General features: G+C 42.2%; 1 protein-coding gene across 1 annotated transcript; it reads left to right on the forward strand.

Annotated features, from left to right (window-relative positions):
• Positions 1-1,598: 1,598 nt before the first annotated feature.
• pinx1 (PIN2 (TERF1) interacting telomerase inhibitor 1) lies at positions 1,599-19,430 on the forward strand. Its single transcript, XM_080514387.1, has 7 exons — positions 1,599-1,618; positions 2,138-2,247; positions 2,334-2,426; positions 2,779-2,857; positions 3,396-3,485; positions 7,371-7,453; positions 18,097-19,430. The coding sequence occupies exons 1-7, from the start codon at positions 1,600-1,602 to the stop codon at positions 18,772-18,774; spliced, it is 1,152 nt and encodes a 383-aa protein (XP_080370513.1). The 5' UTR covers position 1,599; the 3' UTR covers positions 18,775-19,430.
• Positions 19,431-19,674: the final 244 nt, after the last annotated feature.

Below are 19,674 nucleotides of genomic sequence, written 5' to 3' on the forward strand. Positions count from 1 at the left end.
GAGAAAGATGAACATCGAGAACCATAAATTGTGACACTGTCACTGTCCACTACTGATGCCTTTGCTGTGCCTTATCTGGTGACCTGATCTGCTGATTGTTTATTTATGTGAGAACGCTCTCCTTCCTGTTGAGTACAAGTTACATAAGTAGAATATTTATGTGTTTTGAGTTCAGTACAGCCGTTTACTTTCTGGGGGATTAAGTTGCGTGTACAACTTTCTTTCAGAATTAACGGGGCAGTGAAAGACCTTGTCATAGAACTTAGGTGGATTACTGTGTCAGTGAGAGGGCATGTGACGATCTGCTGTGGTCTGTTCTCTTTCTGCACTTTTTAAAGATGTTCATAGTTTATCATGGCACATTTAGTTGGTATACAGAGGACTTTTCTGGCAGATGGCGAATCATATGCACAAATGAACAGATCCTTGTGTAGGCTGTAGAGATTGTAACATGCTTTGCATGCTGGGCATGACCTGTTATTCTAAGTAAAGCATAACTAATAGATGAGTGGGTTGATTGTACGTGCCACTGACCTGAAGTTTTTAATCACTTTCTAACAAAATCTGAATAAATAACAGCTTTATTGGCACACTTGTGGGATGTACATACAAAGAATTGCTTCCATTTTTTATTATTGATATTAATATCTGTTTGGATCGGTGCATATGACACATCTTGTGTCTCCCATAAAAAAATTGTTGGGAAGGGTGGATAATAGTACTTAACTACTGTTAGAAAAACATAGGAGAGACAAGGTCATTACCGTAAGACAACCTTCACCCATATTAAAATGGGTTGACAAACATTCATTACAGTCAGGTGCTTTGAGCAACAACATCATTCAAGCATACACGCGAACAGAGAATAGAATAGAATAGAATAGAATAGAATAGAAATACTTTATTGACCCCAAAGGGAAAGTCTTTGCAGCATTGCTCCACACAGAATTGAACACAGATTTATAAAGAACAATTTAACTTCTCTCTAGTGCTACTACTATCAGTTATTATTACATATATGCATTTTGAGACATTTATATAGAGAGAATATGTTGCCTAATATTATAAAAGAATATAGTATTTCTATTCTATTCTATTCTCGTTGTACGATTCATAACGATGTTGAAATGTGCTTCATTATTCTTTTTACTATTATGAATGTTGTTGTTGTTGTTGTTGTTGTTCTTCTTCTTCTTCTTCTTCTTCTTCTTCTTCTTCTTCTTCTTCTTCTTCTTCTTCTTCTTCTTCTTCTTCTTCTTCTTCTTCTTCTTCTTCTTCTTCTTCTTCTTCTTCTTCTTCTTCTTCTTCTTCTTCTTCTTCTTATTATTATTATTATTATTATTATTATTAGTAGTAGTAGTAGTAGTAGTAGTAGTAGTAGTAGTAGTAGTAGTCGTACTAATTGCTTATTCCTGTCATGATTAAAAAACATAAAAAAGTAATTCTGTATTTATGAACACAGTGTTTTTGGAAATGTTTGGGCGCCGCCTGTTGGCACATTGTCGGACATGCAGTTGTTGGCGTGACATAATTTTGTTCAGGCGTTTGTCTTGAACCTCCCTCGGACTCCCGGCCGTCACTCAGTCGAAGGACCCCAGGATGTCCATGCTTGCTGAGCGTGTGTACATTTCTTCTCACTTTTGTTGTCACTAATAATTTTCTGTCTTTGTAACAACGCCTGTTTTTGTTGGTTTCGTGTTCGCGAGTGCCAATTGAAAGCTGCAGTTATAGTTGTCAATGTGAAACTCTCTTGACTTTGAGTAAACTCGCTTTTTGTGTGTTCCGGTAGCTAACGTTAGCATTATAGCATTCCCCCCTGCAATATTGTGTAAACACGTGTTTCCAGTTCATTCTTAGATAACTAGTGGGTTCACACATTGTTTAAAGTGAATGCATATTTAAATAGAACACGGGTTCTGCTCTTTCCACGATTTTGCATAGAAGGTACTACTTTTCGATAAAACTTAGCTTCATGTCGTCATTCTCTGCTTCGGGTCCGGTTGGAATAATTGTCTATGTGTGCTGCTCAGTGAAGTTGTTTCATGCTATCGTTCCGATCAATGTGGCTTCCCATGCCCCCACACGGTGTGATGTCCGTCACACGAGTTACGTAATGATATTTCTGCCTCCTCTGCAGCTCGGAAGAAGCAGAAGTGGTCTGTCGACCCCAGGAACAGCGCCTGGAGCAACGATGACTCCAAATTTGGCCAGAAGATGCTGGAGCGGATGGGCTGGTCTAAGGGCAAGGTGACTAGTTGGTTAACCATTGTGTTGTTTGAAGTGAATCCATGAATTCTTGAACATTCTGTGACGTGTCTGTGCCTCTTCTGCAGGGGCTGGGCAGGACTGAGCAAGGCTCCACCGACCATATCAAAGTTAAAGTGAAGAATGACAGCTATGGGCTTGGAGCCAATGCCAAACATGAGGTGATCAAAAATGCCTTTACATTTGAATCCATGTCACAAGTTCTGCATGCAGTTAGGTATTTAATTTACTCTCTTTTCAGCCAACACCATTTGGCTAATTGCCACAACTGCATATATGTTTCAATTGCTTGTCCTTGAAGTTGTTTTCTCTGTTTTAACTTCACACATAAGCTTTTTGATTATGTAAAATCAAATCACCTCGTTTGAAATGTCTATTTTAACTTTTCAATTTAATGTTAATCTTATACATCTTTTTTTTTTTTTTTTTTTTAATACATCATGGTACATAATTGCCTGACAAGTGTTTCTCAGTCTTCTTGTATGGACGCTTGTTGTTTTTTTGCCTACCCAGGATAAATGGATCGCTCACCAGGATGACTTTAACGAGCTTCTCACTCAGCTGAACAACTGCCATGGTCAAAACAGCATCGGTATGTCACATGTCGCTTTGGACCATGTTCTGTCTTCATACATTTTACAGAATGCTGGAAAGAATTGTAAATCATTAACATAGTAACAATACACAATTGCCAGCAATTATATCAACAGCAGCAGCCTGAATGCCCGATTGAAGATTGATATGGCAAACTTCTTTCCAATCATTCTTGTCCAAATTTGATGACCTTGTCACCTCAAGGTCTTGTTCTTGCCTAACAGAAGGGAAACCTCACACAATGTGTCCTTGAAAATGTAAACCTTGTACCAAGCTATGGAAACAAGCAAGCACATTAATTGGTTTTCTTGGATTCCTGTGCAGTAGATGGCGCTGCAGTGCAACATATAGTCTCGTAAAGCCTGAGCCGTTACCTTTATACCAGGACTATTGGCATTAGAACTCTGATAAAGCTAAAACCAGTGTAAAGCAATGTAATGTTTGGAGTTATTAAGTGTTAGTGCAATGACTCTATAAAGACAATGTTTCTTCAATATTCATTATTTGTATTGTTGTGCAACATGTATTATCTGCAGAAACTCCCCCAGATGAGCCGAAAGGTTTCAGCTTGGAGGAGAAATCCAAAACCTCCAGAAAGAGGGTCCATTACATGAAGTTCACTAAAGGTGGGTCTTTGTTTTGATCGTTTTATGCCGATTGTGATCAGAAGAGACAACAGTTGGCCAGCGAGTTGTTAAATGTGCACATAGTGTTTTCTCTCTCTCTCGCTCTCTCTGAAATTCTCACTTCACTACGTAAAACAGTGTAACAAACAGAGCAATACTTATGTCATCACTCAGGAAAATTTCTGCATTCATCTGAAATACACTGAAGATAATCGGGATGTCTTGAGATCAGCGTTTGCTTTCCTGCAGCCACTGCTGTGCTCTACCTCCACTGGTCTACATAGACAGACAGTCTCCTTGACCCTTCTCTGAGCCCTGTGTACTGGTCTCAGGCCACAGACGCTGATCAGAGCTCTGTCAGTCGGTCCTGGGTCAGTTGGCCCGTCAAGTGCTCGGGAAGTTATTTATATCCCTTCCCTCTCCTTTCATTACTCTTTTACACATCAGGAAGCCAAGAATTACTGGTCAAGGCCGGTACGCTGATACGCAAAAAGGAGGAATTTAGTGTTCAGGACCACTGAAGAACGAAGTGAGTAACCACCAGCCCACCTTTTATTGCTGAGTGGCTTTATTTGAACAGGCAGATAGTTTCATAAAAAACCCCACAACAATGGTATGTTGCTTTGTTGGATATGTTTTGAATTTGCAACACGCTGCTTTTGGAAAAAGTGCAAAATCAAATATGATGTCATGATATTATAGTGAACCAATCACTGCTTTCCATTGGCTTCACATGAACCTCTTCAGGTTAACATACTTGGCAAAACAAGATCCCTCAACTTTTGTCTCACCTGGAAGAGGCTTTCATATTTTACGTCATTCAATAGCAACTTCCTGCTTCCTGTTTGGGGCATCTGGCTTCTCCATTTACCGGCCCCCCAAAAACAACACCTCCCGCGACCTATCAGATGACCTTGCCAGATAAAAAATTGCCTCAGTCTCTCCCCCAGATCCTCTCACCCTGTTTTTGTGGTCTTAATTTGGCCAGAGCCAGAAAAAGACCCTTTTCCTGACAAGATGATTGAACCATGCTCGTGACACTTGAGACACAAAGCATGTCACCTTTTCTCCTCCCTATTCTTCATTACTTTTAAATGCTGGGGTAATTCCCTTCAATCAACACGTTTTTAGTTGTTGCACAACTCTTGTGACATTAAGTCTTATGTTAAAGAAGCAGTGAATACACTTGCGTTGGAGTTTATTTTTGATCTGTTAAAGTCATTTTTGATTGTTATGCTACTGAATGACACTTTTCTTTCTAGTGGATTTTGATGTTTTTGTCTGAATCCCAGCAGGATGAATACGCTCATGAGTCTGAATTCACCCTTCTTATTTTGCCCTCAGTTACATCATCAATAAATGTCAGCTCTGATCAGCAGCTTCACATCATAAAGACACGACACACAACTGCAGCCTAATGTATTGAGATGTTTCGGGTTACAACCTTTTCTTTTTGTGCCGCACTTTCCTCTTGTTCATGTCGTTTTATCTATTGACAGAACTTTGTTCCTTGAATGTGCACCCTGGTCCCACCATGCCTGCTTTATTCGTTGCTTCTGAATTAGTTTTATTTTACCGTCTTTATGACTTCTACTCTGGCCTCCTGCTTACTTCGAAAGTCTGATACTGTAGGCCTTTAGGTTTTAATCCATTTGAGGAGATCTGCCCCATCACCCCCAGCAGCTCTTTATAAATGTCAGTAGAAGCTAAAGCAATGTCACACCTGGTCTTCTTGCTGCTCATTACTCTGAATAATTTAGATTTTTTTTCTTCTTGGCCCATCAAAAACCTGAGAGAGAAACATGTCGGTGTAAGTTGGCTGTGAAAATGTTTTCACTGGAATTCTATATTAAGCCACTTTAAGGCTTAGTAGCTCTGTCATTGTAACTGCCTCTGGTAATATAACACCACTTGGACCTGTCAGATTTCAAACAGGCTGCGGCCGTCGTCATGCATAAAACTGACACGTGCACTTCTTGTTGGCAGCTTGTAACTTGATTGCAAACTTCAGTATGTATGATGTTGAACAAACGACAACTTCCAAGTGCTTTTTAAGATATTGAAATGCTTGTTGTCCTCTCACAGTGGTTCACAACCATGAATTCACATGTGATCATATTTATTTATGTCAACACAGTTTATTGTATTTCAGTTGTTTTAATGAGCAACCATGAAGTTACCAAGCAACATGTAACCTGCCACGCCTGTTTGCATGTCTCAGCCGACTGCTCTGATGTTGACCCCCCCCCCCCCCCCCCCCCCCCCCCCCCCCGCTTGTGAGGTCGTTGCCAAGTTAAGGCTTGGTAATGGATTTAGAGTTGCTAAGCTTGTTACATGAAAGGTTGATAAGGTCGAGTATTACACTCATAGTTCTATACATCATCACGGTATGTGAACAGAATAATATTTTACGGCTTTCATTTGATATAATTTTCTTTTTTATATCAAATAAAAAAAATAAAAAAAAACACCTCATGGAACTTTCACCCTACATTTTCAAAGACTGATATGAACTTTGGTGTATTCCTGGAACATTTCTGCAAAAGCGTATTGCCCACAGTAGCATTTAGAAACGTCCAAACATGTACCTCTCCCTCTCAGTGCCGTCCTCCTCCTCCTCCTCCTCCTCCTCCTTACTCTCTCCTGCTTTTTTTTTATTGATATCCTGTTCACGCCGGCTCCCTCTTTGCCAGCACTGACGATTGATGGCCTTTGTTTGTGGGGAAAGGCACCAAAATCTCCACTGCTGAGGTCCAGAGCCCACAGCATAAAACAGTAACCCAGTTTTAATTGCAGCCTCCATCCATCACCTGTCAGGGCAGCAAGGGTGGCTGATGCAGAATTGAACTACAGGCAGGTTCAGGCTTTTAACTGAAAGATTTTGTACCTTTCAGCCAGAGCTTGTCTTGTTTTCACAAGGACAGATCACAGACTGTCAGTCTTGTTGGTTAGAAACACGCCCGCTTCTAATGTCTTGTTTCACGCTCTTGATGTAAGTAATAGTGGATTTTGGTTTGGCAGTTCAGTGATGTGTCAGTCTGGTTTGACGACTTATTTGCGCTTATCGTTGTTGCCATTGCCGACCGTGACCTTGGAAAGTGCACAACAGCGTCTCCTTCACACGAGCAGTGCCCATGTTTTATCCTTGTTGTATGGGAAAGGGATAAGCTTCTTTTTTTATCAGAACAGTGTTATTTGCACTTTCACCTGAAAGGCTGAAATTCTGACATGTACTTCCTCATCCAAACAGCGGAAAGGTCAGATTGGGCATAATTTCAGGTCTGACCCCCGCTCACTAGATGACAAACACCACAGGCACCCCCCCCACCCCTTCTCTCAGTTTTCAGCCTATTTTCTTAGTTTTACTTCTTAGACCTGCATGTGCAGTGACTTTCAAAGCCAAGAGTAGGAAAGATAGAGGTTTAAAAGCAATAAATAACCAAATGTTATCAGAGCCCCACTGAAGGAAGAGGATGCAGCTGTACGAACAGGGTCCGGGCGACTCAGACTTGAGACAGGCGACTGTGTGCTTCAGGAGTCTTTGAGGCCTGGCTAGAAAATGGGAATCCGGAGGCGTGGCGTGACAGACCCTGCAGTTGGTTTATTTTTCTTTTGCCGTTTTATCCTTGCAGCAGCAAGAAGTACACCATTCAAAGCCTTCAGACAGTCTGCCTCCCACTTACCTTGACACACACACACACACACACACACACACACACACACACACACACACACACACACACACACACACACACACACACACACACACACACACACACACACACACACACACACACACACACACACACACACACACACACACATTTTCAGGGGGAACTGTCACAATCTGTTTGGCTAAAATTCTTCAAATGTACTTGGTTTTAGGAAAGGACCTGTCCTCCCGCAGTGAAACAGATCTCAACTGTATCTTTGGGAAGAGAGCCAAACCTACCAAAGAACAGGAACAGGTAAGACGTGTGGTGACTCACAGACACTAAAAAAGTCGTCGGCGTTTACATTTTTTTCAGGTTTCATTAAAATATTTCTTTAAATCATTTGATTTCATTATAACATTCATTTGGAAAACATTATTTCACAATATCACTTGTGTGATCTTGTCAAAAAGGGGGTCAGATTTTAGCTTATATTTCATTGCCAATGATAACTGAAACATTATTTGGCCTTGTAAATGAAGCATCAAGCTCTGATCTTGTTGAGCCCAGTCAAAGTCGTGTGAGCACTCGGACAAGAGTTAACATACTACTGGCCAGGTGGCTCGGGCTTATCTGCCTCTGTCCTGGTATTTACCAGTGACCATCGGTGAAGATGCTTTCCGCCGGCTGCTCCGGAGTCATGTGATCCTGCTGCTTCTGCAGGGCCCCGGCTGCACAGCGGCCCGTGGCTCCAGATTAGCGATGTCACAGCACGGAGCTTTCACACCGCCAACAGGCCACCGGTGGTGGCAAGAGCACCAAAATCCAGTTAAGGGATTTGCACTCCAACCCTCTACTCCTTAACTCTCCCTTTTTTCTCCCACCTCTGTCTCGAGGTGTTGTATTAGTTAGGTGTGCCAGCAGGCATTAATAAAGGAAAATCAAAATAGAGGTGAGGTGGGCAGAAATCCCAAGTGATGACGCTTGCAAAAAAACTTCTTTTTGCTCACGGCATCAAGCTTGGTCACTTCAAACGTCCCTCTGCTACATGGCCTTATGGACATTTCATACTTTGAAGCATGGCTCAGAGGCTCAGGTAGCTCTGAAGTGCTTTTTCAAACTAATCATGTAGTTTGTTTTTGTTACCGCTAAAAAAACCCCAAAGCCCTTGCTTTTATTAGGTCCAAAAGAATAAAAAAAAAATGTCTCACCGAAATGAGCATGATTCAGATGAATATATGTGACGTTATGTTGTCTGTAAGAATTCACTAAACCTGTTCTATCAAAGTGCAACAACTGACCTTATTGAGACACGTACCGCTACTAACTGCATAAAACCACTTTCTCATTCAGCTGAAAGACAGTTAAATACATTTGTTTTTTTTAAGTCCATTGCAAACCCACCTTTGAGCGTATGAATACATTTCCATAATTTATATGTTAAGATGTTGCAGCAACATTATTCTCAAAATATCTTGGCTTTAGTTTATTTATGTACATAAATTGTAGGAATAATTATCAGCACGTAAGAAGCAACACAACACAAAACTTTTTCAGATTTTATTAGTATGTGAAAATCTTCATTCAATAAAACAGTTTTTGTTGTCCCAAGTTGAATTTCCCCTGTATAGAGCCAAGACAATCACATATCTAGCTTTTGGACTCTAAGACACAGAAAAGCCTCATGTTGGCTCGCTGTGTTTATCTCAAGCATTTGGCTTGAAGAAATTGGCATCTTAAAAATCCATAAATCGTACACAAAAAAAAAAAATCCCTTCTCTATTCCCATGCAAGTGCCGAGCCATAACATGACAATGGCAGCAGCTCCCCGGCTGATTAACATTGGAAATGCAGGCAATACACACTATAATTTTCTCCCTAATCGTTTGGTTATGGGTTGTTATTTTTCAGCCAGGAGGGACACCATTGACCATATCGAAAACACTGAACACAATTACAATGGCTTCCCACGAGGCCTCGTGTTGAAGCCCAACAACATCTGAGGTAGCCGGGAGGAGGTAAAGAGGGTGATGGACCAATCAAGCTCCAGGCATTTTGCCGGATCTCCTGTGAGTGTCCTGCGACTGTGTCCGTGACTCCGCCACTGACCCTCGGCTCTGGTTTCAGCTATCAACCGTTGCTGCTACATCCCCAAGTATGCTCTGCGTAATACACACACGCAGTAATCTCATCGCCCCAAAGAGTTGTTTTGTTCAACACTTAAAAACACCGCAGGCGTCCGTGTCGCGGTGGATTTCTTCTTTATTGTTTACAAGCTGCCACCAATCGCGTTATCAAATATCTGCATCCTGACGAGATGAGGCCATGAGACTTGACCAAATCTGGGCTGGCTTGTCCCGAGCAGCTCTCGTTTTCCCCCTCATGAATCTTCCAGCTTTTCACCCAGCCACCCACGGCTGTCTCTCCAGCCTCCCTTCCACCAGTCCCCCACTGCTGGTGTTTTCCTTCCTCTGCAGTGATGTGCTTCCTGCTCGCCTCTTATCGCTGCTCACAACGCTCCCTGAAACACACACACACACACACACGCACACACACATGCACGACTGTCCCACATACCTCTGTTCATCAAAGGCCAGGCTGAATGAGTTGAACCATACGAATCAGAATATATAAAAAGAACATATGAGGTGATCATGTGCAGGTAGCAGCCAACTTTCAACAATTGGTGTATTTCATATGAATAATGTCTTTTAAAGTCTGTCTAAACAAACCTTTTTGGTCTCAATTGCAGTGCTGTGTTTTAGGTTACAGCCCTCAAAATAACAGGTTTGTTTTTCTTTTTAATTTTGGTATTAATGAAAGTCGGTGTTTACATATGCAATAACAAGACATAATTAATCTTAATCCAAACTTCTTATCCAAACATTCTGATATATAAAGAGGAATTAATTATATTTAAGTTAGCTCAGCTGGGGTCAAAGATGAGAGTAAATAGATATGTTAAACTTGGTAAAAAGCATTGAAGATTTTAATATTGATTCCTGCAGCACTTAAATAATAAAATCGCACCAAATCCACAGAATTGTAATAAATGAAACAAATAGACCAGCTATGTATCAATCATATCTTCATAGTTGAATGTACCAACTCATTCTAATTTAATTGTTTACATTTCGCCACTTTCTACCAGATCTGACATCACACACAAGCAGTGTTTTATTTTTACTTTTGTAGCCACCTGAAAATGTAAGCTTAAAGCCATTATTTACACTGTGACCAGTGAGATTTGCAGTACAGCACCTGTCCATCCACCCCACTCTCTGTTATTCATCACCCATCCCACGCCTTCGAGTCCCCCTCCATCTCCTGCCTCCTCTTGTGCCCCTCAACACAATTACTCACCGCATGACAAACTACAGGCTCTCTCTGCCGAGATATCAAAAAGCCCCGACCACTTTCAAATGAAGGCACTTTGGCAGCCCTGTGCTCCCTGTGCTTATCGGCGGGCGAGCAGTGCCCCTGGCCGTCTTGCGTCCCGCTCTCCTCCCTCCCCCTTCCCCACCACCCCTGCTCTCCATGCCCTCCTCAGGGGGTTTAGTTAGGGGAGCCACATAGAGGGCCAGCCCGGCTTGATTTATCTCCCTTGCCCCTCTGCCCAGCCACTCAGGCAGGCCGAAAGAGCCGACGAGGCTCCAGCGGGCCTCAACTGGAAAGCCCGGCATTAGCTGAAATAAACCATTCTGCCGCCCAGTGAAAAATGTCCTCTGATTGGCTAATTAATCAGTCAAAGGGGAGCGACGCGACTTGTGACTTGAGGGACCCAAGCGGGCGACTGCAGAGGGCCCGCTGATAAATAGACTCCCCTCCGATTCATACATCAACAAAAGTTAGTCATTTTTTAAAGCCGCCAGCTCAGTTGAAAGGTGGAAACAAGCCATAGTTTTATTCTTTTTACCTCATGTTTTCTTATACCCCTTCATTTTTAGGAAATGGGTTTTTGTGAAGGCAAATTTAAACGAAATGTCTTTATTGATAATGTCCTAATGGCATAAAACCACAAGAGTTTTAGTGATATTGTGGCTAAAAAAGAGAAGAGGAAAAAAAAAAAAAAACAAGCATTATTTGATGCCATTTGATTTTTAAAACATTAAATCTCATTTGCCAGTTTTAATTAAATTCCTCCAGATAGTTTAAAGTATTCTCTGCATAATTACTGTGAATTTATTCCAACGTCGGACCAGGAATTAATGTAGTTTCCTATTTGGCACAAATTAGAACAAAGTTTCTTCTTTAATGTTTATCAGCTTTATGACTGTTGGGCTTCCACAAGCATCAAAATGCTTCAAACCTCATTAGTCCTGTCCTCCCTAAAGATGTCAGGTAAGATAAAAGGGCCGGGATAATTTGGAGCGAGCCTTGTTTTGACGTCTGAGCCTCCGGTCAGACGGTAGGTATGGAGCGCCCTGTTCCCGGGTCGGCGTGACCCCCGCGGCCTCTCCCACTCCCACTCCTGCCTCGGCACAAAGGGCTGAGGATCGAGCCTCGTCGGGTGGCACCTGTTGCGAGTGTCTGCTGCCCACGCGGCGTCCACATGAAGGATCGCACGGCAGCAGGCACTCCCCCGACACCGCCGCGTATTGAATGTGGGGCCGGGGCGACGCGGGCCGGGGGCTCGCGCATTTGGCAGATGTGTCGCTAAGACGGCGGGGTGCTGATGGGCGGAGTCGAGCGGGGAAACCGAGCTGACGGTGCGGAAGAAAGTCTTTCTTTTTTTTTTTCTTTTCTGTACAAAAAGTTTCTGAAAGTTCACTACAGGTTAACACAGAAGCTTTGCCACAGTAAAGTAAGTCGGCATTGAATTGTTTTTTTTTTTTTACAAACTTCAATGAAGTAGTGTGATAAATTGGAATAATGTAACTCGTGTTCTCTATGAGAGCAGTCTCCGCGCGTCATTGTTTTTCTTTCTGCATGTGCGTTTTGATTTCCACAACATTCTCTTGATTGACAGTATAAATAGAAACCCGGCACCACAGCCTACAGTTTCTTAACTCCTCCATCAACTCGCGGCGGTGATCTGTTGACGGGGGATGTCGGTGTAAACGTGCGTCGCCGCAGTCTGAACAAGCCGGAGCGTTCATGCTCTTTGTGAGGCCGCGGAGCTCAAATCCATTCTCAGATAACATCTAATTGCTTCTTGCAAAAGCGCTTTCTTTCTTTCTTTTTTTTGGGAGCAGGTTTGTTGACAGGCCCTTTTTACTTAAGACCGCCGAAAAAAAATCAAGACCCGCCAACTGACCAGACCCCCGCTTTGTCGCCTGCACACACACTTAAACACATTTGCCACTTACCTCCCTGGCAGATCTATGGGCCGCTCCCTCCCTGCCATGCCAGCTCACTGACACATACAGATTAGCGCAGGACAATAAAGAAAAAGGGGGTGTCTGTCTCTTAGTTACAGGCCCTAAGCTCGAGTACGTGGGACCGGGGTAATTACTGCCTGGTAAAGCTAACCGCCCAAAGATTTCCAGCCCTCTCGGCTGTTTACAGCCTCAGACTACCGTTTAATCACTGACTCTTTAATCTAATAAATCACAGCTAGGGAAAGTAATCACAGTATCTCCTTTCCCCGGGGTGGGGGCGGGGGGGGGGTCCCCAACGTTCGTGAGGGGGGGCATTGTCAGCAAGCGTTTGCAGTGTTAAACAAGCACAGGGCAGTCATGCTGCATGCATAATGTTGTCTTCATTTGTTACTTATGATAAACGTTCCTGCAGCGGGCACAAAGTGCAATTTTTCAAACCGTATTTTTTGTGTGTGTTTTGGTTGTAGCAGCACACAGGATAGCTATAGAAGTGTTGTTTTTTTTGGGGGGGGCCTTTATACTTTGTGTGGCATCTAATGTTTTTCGAGATTTTAACATTCCTTTCTGTTAATCATGTTTATGCACCAAAGTAAGATGCATTTTGAATATTCCCTTTAGAATAGCAGCGTTGCTGTGATGGGCGACCGAGGTGTATTCTTATTTACCGGTGAATAAGTCATCCACCTGTTTTTCTGTCCGCCCACATCAGCCTCATGAAGGATGGGCTGCTGGACTCTCGTGCTCATCAGGGAGAGACAGCTGGCTAATCAGGGACTGATCCATAGACCTCGGGTATCACCAAATTTATTATTGTGGCAGGACAATGAGGCCGCACTCGTGCAATTACAGGCCCGACCAATATTGGCTGGAAATTATTGAGAGAGAAAAAAAAAAATCAGCCAGTAATGCAAACGGGCAGTTTTTAAGAAAATAAATGGGCATCTGCAGTATTGTCAAATCCTAATTAATACCAGCCAGAAGGTGCACCCGAGAAACTATGTATCACGATACATCTCGACCTGTTCTAGTACCATAAAAATGTATTGCAATCTACAATTGTAGATGTGTTACAAAGGACTAGGAAGTTTAACTTTTTTCTCTTAATTAAAAGCTCTCATTGAATGATTTGAAATAGTGGTGACAGTTTGAAGCAGCCACTTTAAAACGCCAAGTGTGACCAGACTATCTTTTACTCCAGTTCAAAGTAATGCGTGCATGAAATGCAGTCACATTCAGGGAAATGGATGTCAGCAAAACACTAACTTGTATAGTGCTTATGAATGCTGTGTAATGACGCATTAATTACCTTTGTTTAGACCAGAGGCAATGCTATAGGAATGGAATCATGTTGTTGAATCATGTTGGGATCTAGCAGGGCTGTTGAAACTATTCTGTTTCAGGATTAAGGTATTTCATGGAAACACTGACCACATGGAGTGAAGTCATTTCCATGTCTTCATGACCCAACTGATTCTGTGTTGTCATTTGTCAGAAAAAGCCTTTTGTCCTCGCGTTGAATATTAAAGCTGCCACTTGCAAAAGATACTCTGATCTGTGCATTACCTGCACAGATCAGATAATGGTTGTACACTACGAACAGTCTGATTAGGAACACTTACATGGCTCATATCAAGTAATGCAACATTTCTTTTTGAGAAAGTTAACCAAAATGTTTTCGTCGGAAGTTTCAATCTTTTCTGCATTAAATTGAATGAACAAAGTAGTGGAATTTGCCGCTGGCTTCCATTTGAGGGAGAAAGTTTCTCATGCACTCCAGTGAACCTTTTCCATCACGTCTCTGCCGGCTTGATTGGCTCTCCCACTGAATATGTTGGCCTCGGTATCTTGGCACCTTGGCACATGCCTTACCTTTGGTTTTCCACTGGCTACATTAGCAGGGGAGAGATAGAACTGGAGTGTCTTGAAGGAGGCGCCCTGTTGAATGTCTTCCCACCCTCTCCTTTTCTCTGGGACCCTCTGCGGAACCCCCTTGTGTTCCCTGCCCAGCCCCAGCCCCCGCCAGGGGAGAGAGTGGAGCAGGAAGGGCCCGATAGCCAGCCAGGCCGCTCCTCTGCTGAAGGAGCCTTATCTCAAAACTGCACACAGTGCATTGAGCGCATCCTTTTCCTGGGGTTCTGCGTCTGGGAGGAGAAGTGGAGGAGGAGGAGGAGGAGGAGGAGGAGGAGGAGGAGGAGTAGACATGGCTTTATATAGGTGTGTTCTCAACACTCCTTAACTCTGGCTTGTTTTAGCCACTTTTTTCTGTTTCCAGTAGTTAAACTTATTTTTTAAGTTTGTGGAACTTTTTTTTTATAGCTTGTAAAGCATAAAAAAACACGTCTTACAAATGTTTTCACTAGACATTATAGTTTGGCATATGGAAGCGTACACTTCAAGAGTTTTCCAAAAATGTTGACACAACCTGCAACTCGGCTGGAAAGTGACAATAGATAGTCACTAACTATAGATAGTTAGTTATAGACAGTAACTGCTGGCATCTATCTCATCCAACTTTTGTTAATAAAAATACATTTCAGTTCTGTTAAAAGTATTTAGTAATTCTTTGTGGCCGTGAAAAAGATTTGAGGTTTCTACGTTTTCGTTTTTTTCAAGCGAAGCGTTTGCAGGAGACATTATCTTAATGGCAATAGTTGTTTTGATGTCATATTTATTTCAAATATTTAAAGTATGAAGAACAAGCAAAGGTAAAAATCACAAAGTATTTTGGACAGTCCAGCCTCAGATATCCAGAAACAAGTGCTCATGGAAGTGAAACATTTTTCAAAATAAAACTCAGTGCAAACTAATGAAGATTTAAATGTACATTTTCAAAATAGAATGTTTTATTCTTTCTTAACCTTTAGCCAGGTGGTTGGGGACTCTGATAAAAACTATACATATAAGGAACACTGGTTTTCTGCACTAAAATATTTTCACCCAATGAAAAGTTCAAAAGGAAATAACGCACTGTTGTTAAGCATGTGGTATTGAAAACATTTTTAATTTTCCAGACACACAAGAGGGCATCTGCCTATAAGACTGTGTGGATAATCGAGGCAGGACTACTGAATTGTTCCATAATAGAAAGCATCTTTTTATAACTATCAGGTTTATTAAATGTTCATATAAAGGTGATTTTTAATTTTTTTTTATTTGGTTTGTTGTGTTGGAAATCTGATGCTATGATAAAACTTCTCCATGAACGTTGACAATGTACAGAAATGGTAATTGATAGCAACGGGCCAGAGAAAAGAAGACACACCTGGAATTGAGGAACAGGATCTGAAACATTTCTGCCAAGTAGTTTCTAAGTAACATGTTGCCCTCAACAGTCCACGCCAATACAAATCTCCAGGGCTGCCAGTATTGCTGACTGGATCTGCAGGTTTCGAGCCACACTGCATGTGTGTGTCCAGCCGGTGCTCAGCACAGCACTTCTCCCGCTGTCGGATCAGAGTCTAATGGAGATCCCCAGGCAGTGCGGACGAACCGTATACCAAGCCCAGGCCACCTCTCCCCCGATGATGAAGAAGATGTTTCTCCCTCAGTCACTCTCCGCCGCTCCTTCCCTCGCTCATTCACACCGCTTCCCTCTCCTGAGAGTAATTTCACAGGCAGTTCTAAAGTGGCCCCCAGCCATCTTCCCAAATCCCAGTTACATGTTGTTTGGCGCTGTCAGCTCTAAGCCCCATCTCCTCTCTCCCAAGCAGCCAGGATGCCATTGTGCAGTAACGGGGAGTATAGATTTTCTTCTAGGAAGTTGGAAAGTTGTGTTTAATGGCACCTCACCTGAAGGGCTTGATCCCCCCCCCCCTCCCCGTTAGAAGTTGTGACTCTTTCTCGCCAAGGTCTGAAGTGGCAGAAAACTTTGTCTGTTCAAAACACCCGCTTTTGTCATTTAACTCTTAATCCTGTGCTTTGTGTCCATCTGAATCTCTTCTTTCTACTGTGATCTTGTTATATAACACCCCGGCGTGTCGGTGCCGCGAGTTTCCCCGAGTATTCTACTTTAGCATTTTCAGCTTTATCTGATTGTAAATCTGCATGCCAATGATTTCTTGCTCTATGAATCAATATATAAGAACTGGAGGACAATAGTTTTCTCTGGAAGAAAATCTATCGATGTAAGAGGCCTTATAGTATTTTAAGCCTTATAGCTTGTTGGGTTTAAATAAAATCCTTGTAGGTAATGAAAAGTAAAAAAAAGTACATTTATTTTTCAGTTTCCCGAGAGGTAAACTGTCATTCTGCGTTCATCCGTCCGTCCTCAGTGGTTTCGAGTTCAGAGAGGTTCTCTAGCGGCGGGTCAGAGCAGGGTAATCTGCATGTAAAAACGTAAAAGGCCAAGCCGTGCGGCGGCTCAACACAATCCCGGGGTTTCACTTTATCTCTAATCTGTAGTGTTTGAAAAATGCAGCCGACTTCACCACCTCTGAGGTAATACACAGAGCGGCAGTATTGTTTAGTGTGATCCTCCAGAGGAGCTTCTGTATTCTTCTGGACAAATCATTATGCATTGAGTAGGCCATTAGGAAAATGAAGACAAATGGGCCGCCGGGGTGAGGTGACAAATTGTTCATGCTGCCGAGTTAAAATCAGGATCAGGTTGTAAAGTTGACTCTGCTTATTATGAAGCCGTTGGAGAAGTGAGTTTTGTGGCCGTGAGATGAGCTTTCTGCTTCAGTCAGAATGAAGATCGACCGGTTTCTTTCACTCAAACTCCACCTGTTGGGACATATTTCATTGATATTCTTTCATCTTTATGTGGCCCAGCATGACTTGAGTAAACAGGACTCTTACTGTAGTTTATATTGTAGTTTTTCATTTGAGAAAATGAAATTATGTTAATCGTGATTAAGTTTGTTCACTTAGAATAAAACCAGAATACCAGTTATTGCTCTATTTCGAATGTCCTCCACACAAAAACAATAAAAAAACAAAACATTTAATATGTCCAGATTACTTCACTCGGAAGAGAGCAAAGAAATAGATGTTCCAAAGCATCCAAGTTCAATGTTTGATGAAATGTCGATTCATAGACCAGTAGAGACTGAGATTAAGTACTAAAATAGTTCCAATTGTTTCTGCACATTAATGTTTGAGACGCGTTTTCAGTCTGATGGACTTGATGTTAAGACGGCTGTCAAACATAAGCTTGCAAACTAGCATTTGCCTGAAATGTCATGCTGTCGCAGTGAGCTTGTAAAAAGACCCATAATGCAACAGCTAAAGGAGAAGCCTTTTAGATATTTCACTGCAATTTTGCACCAAAATGTTTCATTAAAATTCACTTTATGTTGAAGTTGTAGTATTTCTGAAATAATTGTTTGTTTTTTTTGAAAATATAGACATTTTCATTATAGACACTTGGCGCCACGACGAAGACTTTTAAGATTATAATGGCACAATTAAAAAAAATAAAAAATTTTAAGCAGAAGAAACAGATGACAAACGTGACGGGGTGAGAGGGGCCTAATTTAAACACCTATTGTTTCAAGAACATCCCGTTTTGGGCCCCTGCTTCTCACTCACTACTCCACCTGGTTAATGTGTGCATGGCGATTGACGATCACTTAAACCTCATTGCTTTGCATTAAAGCCCAACTTTGTCTCCTTATTTGTGTCTTCCTCATCCAGGAGAGCAACAGCGGGGATTCTTCGCGGAGTGAGACGGAGCAAACCACCACCACCACCACCACCACCACTACTGCTCCTTCTGAATTGGATACGGAGTCCATCGCCAACACGGTGACGAGCACTCTGACCATGCAGGAGTATTTCGCACAGCGGATGGCCCGGTTGAAGAAGGGCCGAGGGGCCGAGAGCGCTGCAGCAGCAAACACCGAGACCTCGGCTCCACCTGAAGAAAACAGTCCCAGCCGTCACCACGACGACGCGGAAGAGCCCAAGAAGAAGAAGAAGAAGAAGAAGAAAAACAAGAAATCTGCAGAAGAGGAAGAGATGAGCACTCCCATCGTTGTAATAGACGACCAAGAGAACCAGGAGCAAGAGCCTTTAAAGAAAAAGAGGAAAACTGGCAAAAAGGACACTGAGAACTCGAGGCCCACGTCTGCTGTGGAGCAGAACTGCACCGCTCCGTCTTCCCCCAAGAAGAAAAAGCTTAAAAAACTGAATGGAGAAGGTGAGCTACAGAACGGAGAGGATGAAACTGAAAATCAAAGTGCAGAGTCTGAGGTTGCACAGAAAAAGAAGAAAAAGAAGCAAAGCAGGGAGGAGGTGGACATTGTGGTGACGGAGGACACGGAGGAGCCCATTCAGAAGAAATCCAAAAAGAAAAAGAAGAAGCAGGAATAGAACTTTTGGGGAAAGTCCAGTCTGTCAGGTTTAGGGAGATTTGTTACTTCTTGAGTCTCATTCTTTGGGAAGTGAACATCTTTAGAAGAATATTCAATGTTCCATTCATACAGAAGATGATTGACAAAGACTGTTCTCATGTCAAACAAATCAGAAAAACCCTTTGCTTCACTCTGACTCCTGAAATAGTCCACTGCTGGACCAAGTCACCATGAATTGACAAGATTAGTATCACTGCTGATGGCTGAACAAGAAACATTCAAAACGTGTCGCTGTTATACTGGGGTTCAGTGCAGGTTAATCAATTGATGCCTAATGTTTATGAACTTTTCGACACAGCTGGACACTTCGGTCTGCCTCGTAACGTCTCATCTTTAAGAGAAATCCCAGAGATTGTGGATGTTGAAATTCATTTTAATATTTAATTTAAACGGGTCAATTGCAGCACTATGTAAAGACCAATGTGTTGTGAACAGTGACTGGTCGATATTTCTTAAACGTTAAAGTGCCGGAGACCGTTTTTGTCAGTTCAATATCAAGAAATGCAGCCCAAACAAGTTTTTTTTAATTATAACGAAAATGCAAGTATGAAATGTTGTAACGCAAGTTTCAGCATACCAACTGGCTGTGCTTTATTTGTGATTGTACCTTTTTAAATAAACCCAAATGGTCATGTACATTGAGGTTTTTTTTACTCAGTTTTTGTCTCAAAAAAACAAACAAAAAAAACCCAAACTGCTGATATGTAAAGCAGATGTGGGAGAAGTGTGGTTGACTCCAGCTGTAAACGTCTCGGACAACCTGCTGAACGGCTGCCGCTCCGACTCGCAGGAGGATCCAGATTCATTCCTTTTTAATTCCTTCAAAAACTCTTAACAGGACTGTCCTGTTTCACATTTG

This window comes from Blennius ocellaris (genome assembly GCF_963422515.1).
Source record: "Blennius ocellaris genome assembly, chromosome: 18".
NCBI classification, from domain to species: domain Eukaryota; kingdom Metazoa; phylum Chordata; class Actinopteri; order Blenniiformes; family Blenniidae; genus Blennius; species Blennius ocellaris.

What these genes read in the sequence shown, in the direction of transcription:
- pinx1 (XM_080514387.1), top strand. An exon ending in CCATGGTCAAAACAGCATCG is followed by an intron (nt 2,858 to 3,395) that starts GTATGTCACATG and finishes TATTATCTGCAG; the next exon opens with AAACTCCCCCAGATGAGCCG. An exon ending in CTACCAAAGAACAGGAACAG is followed by an intron (nt 7,454 to 18,096) that starts GTAAGACGTGTG and finishes TTCCTCATCCAG; the next exon opens with GAGAGCAACAGCGGGGATTC.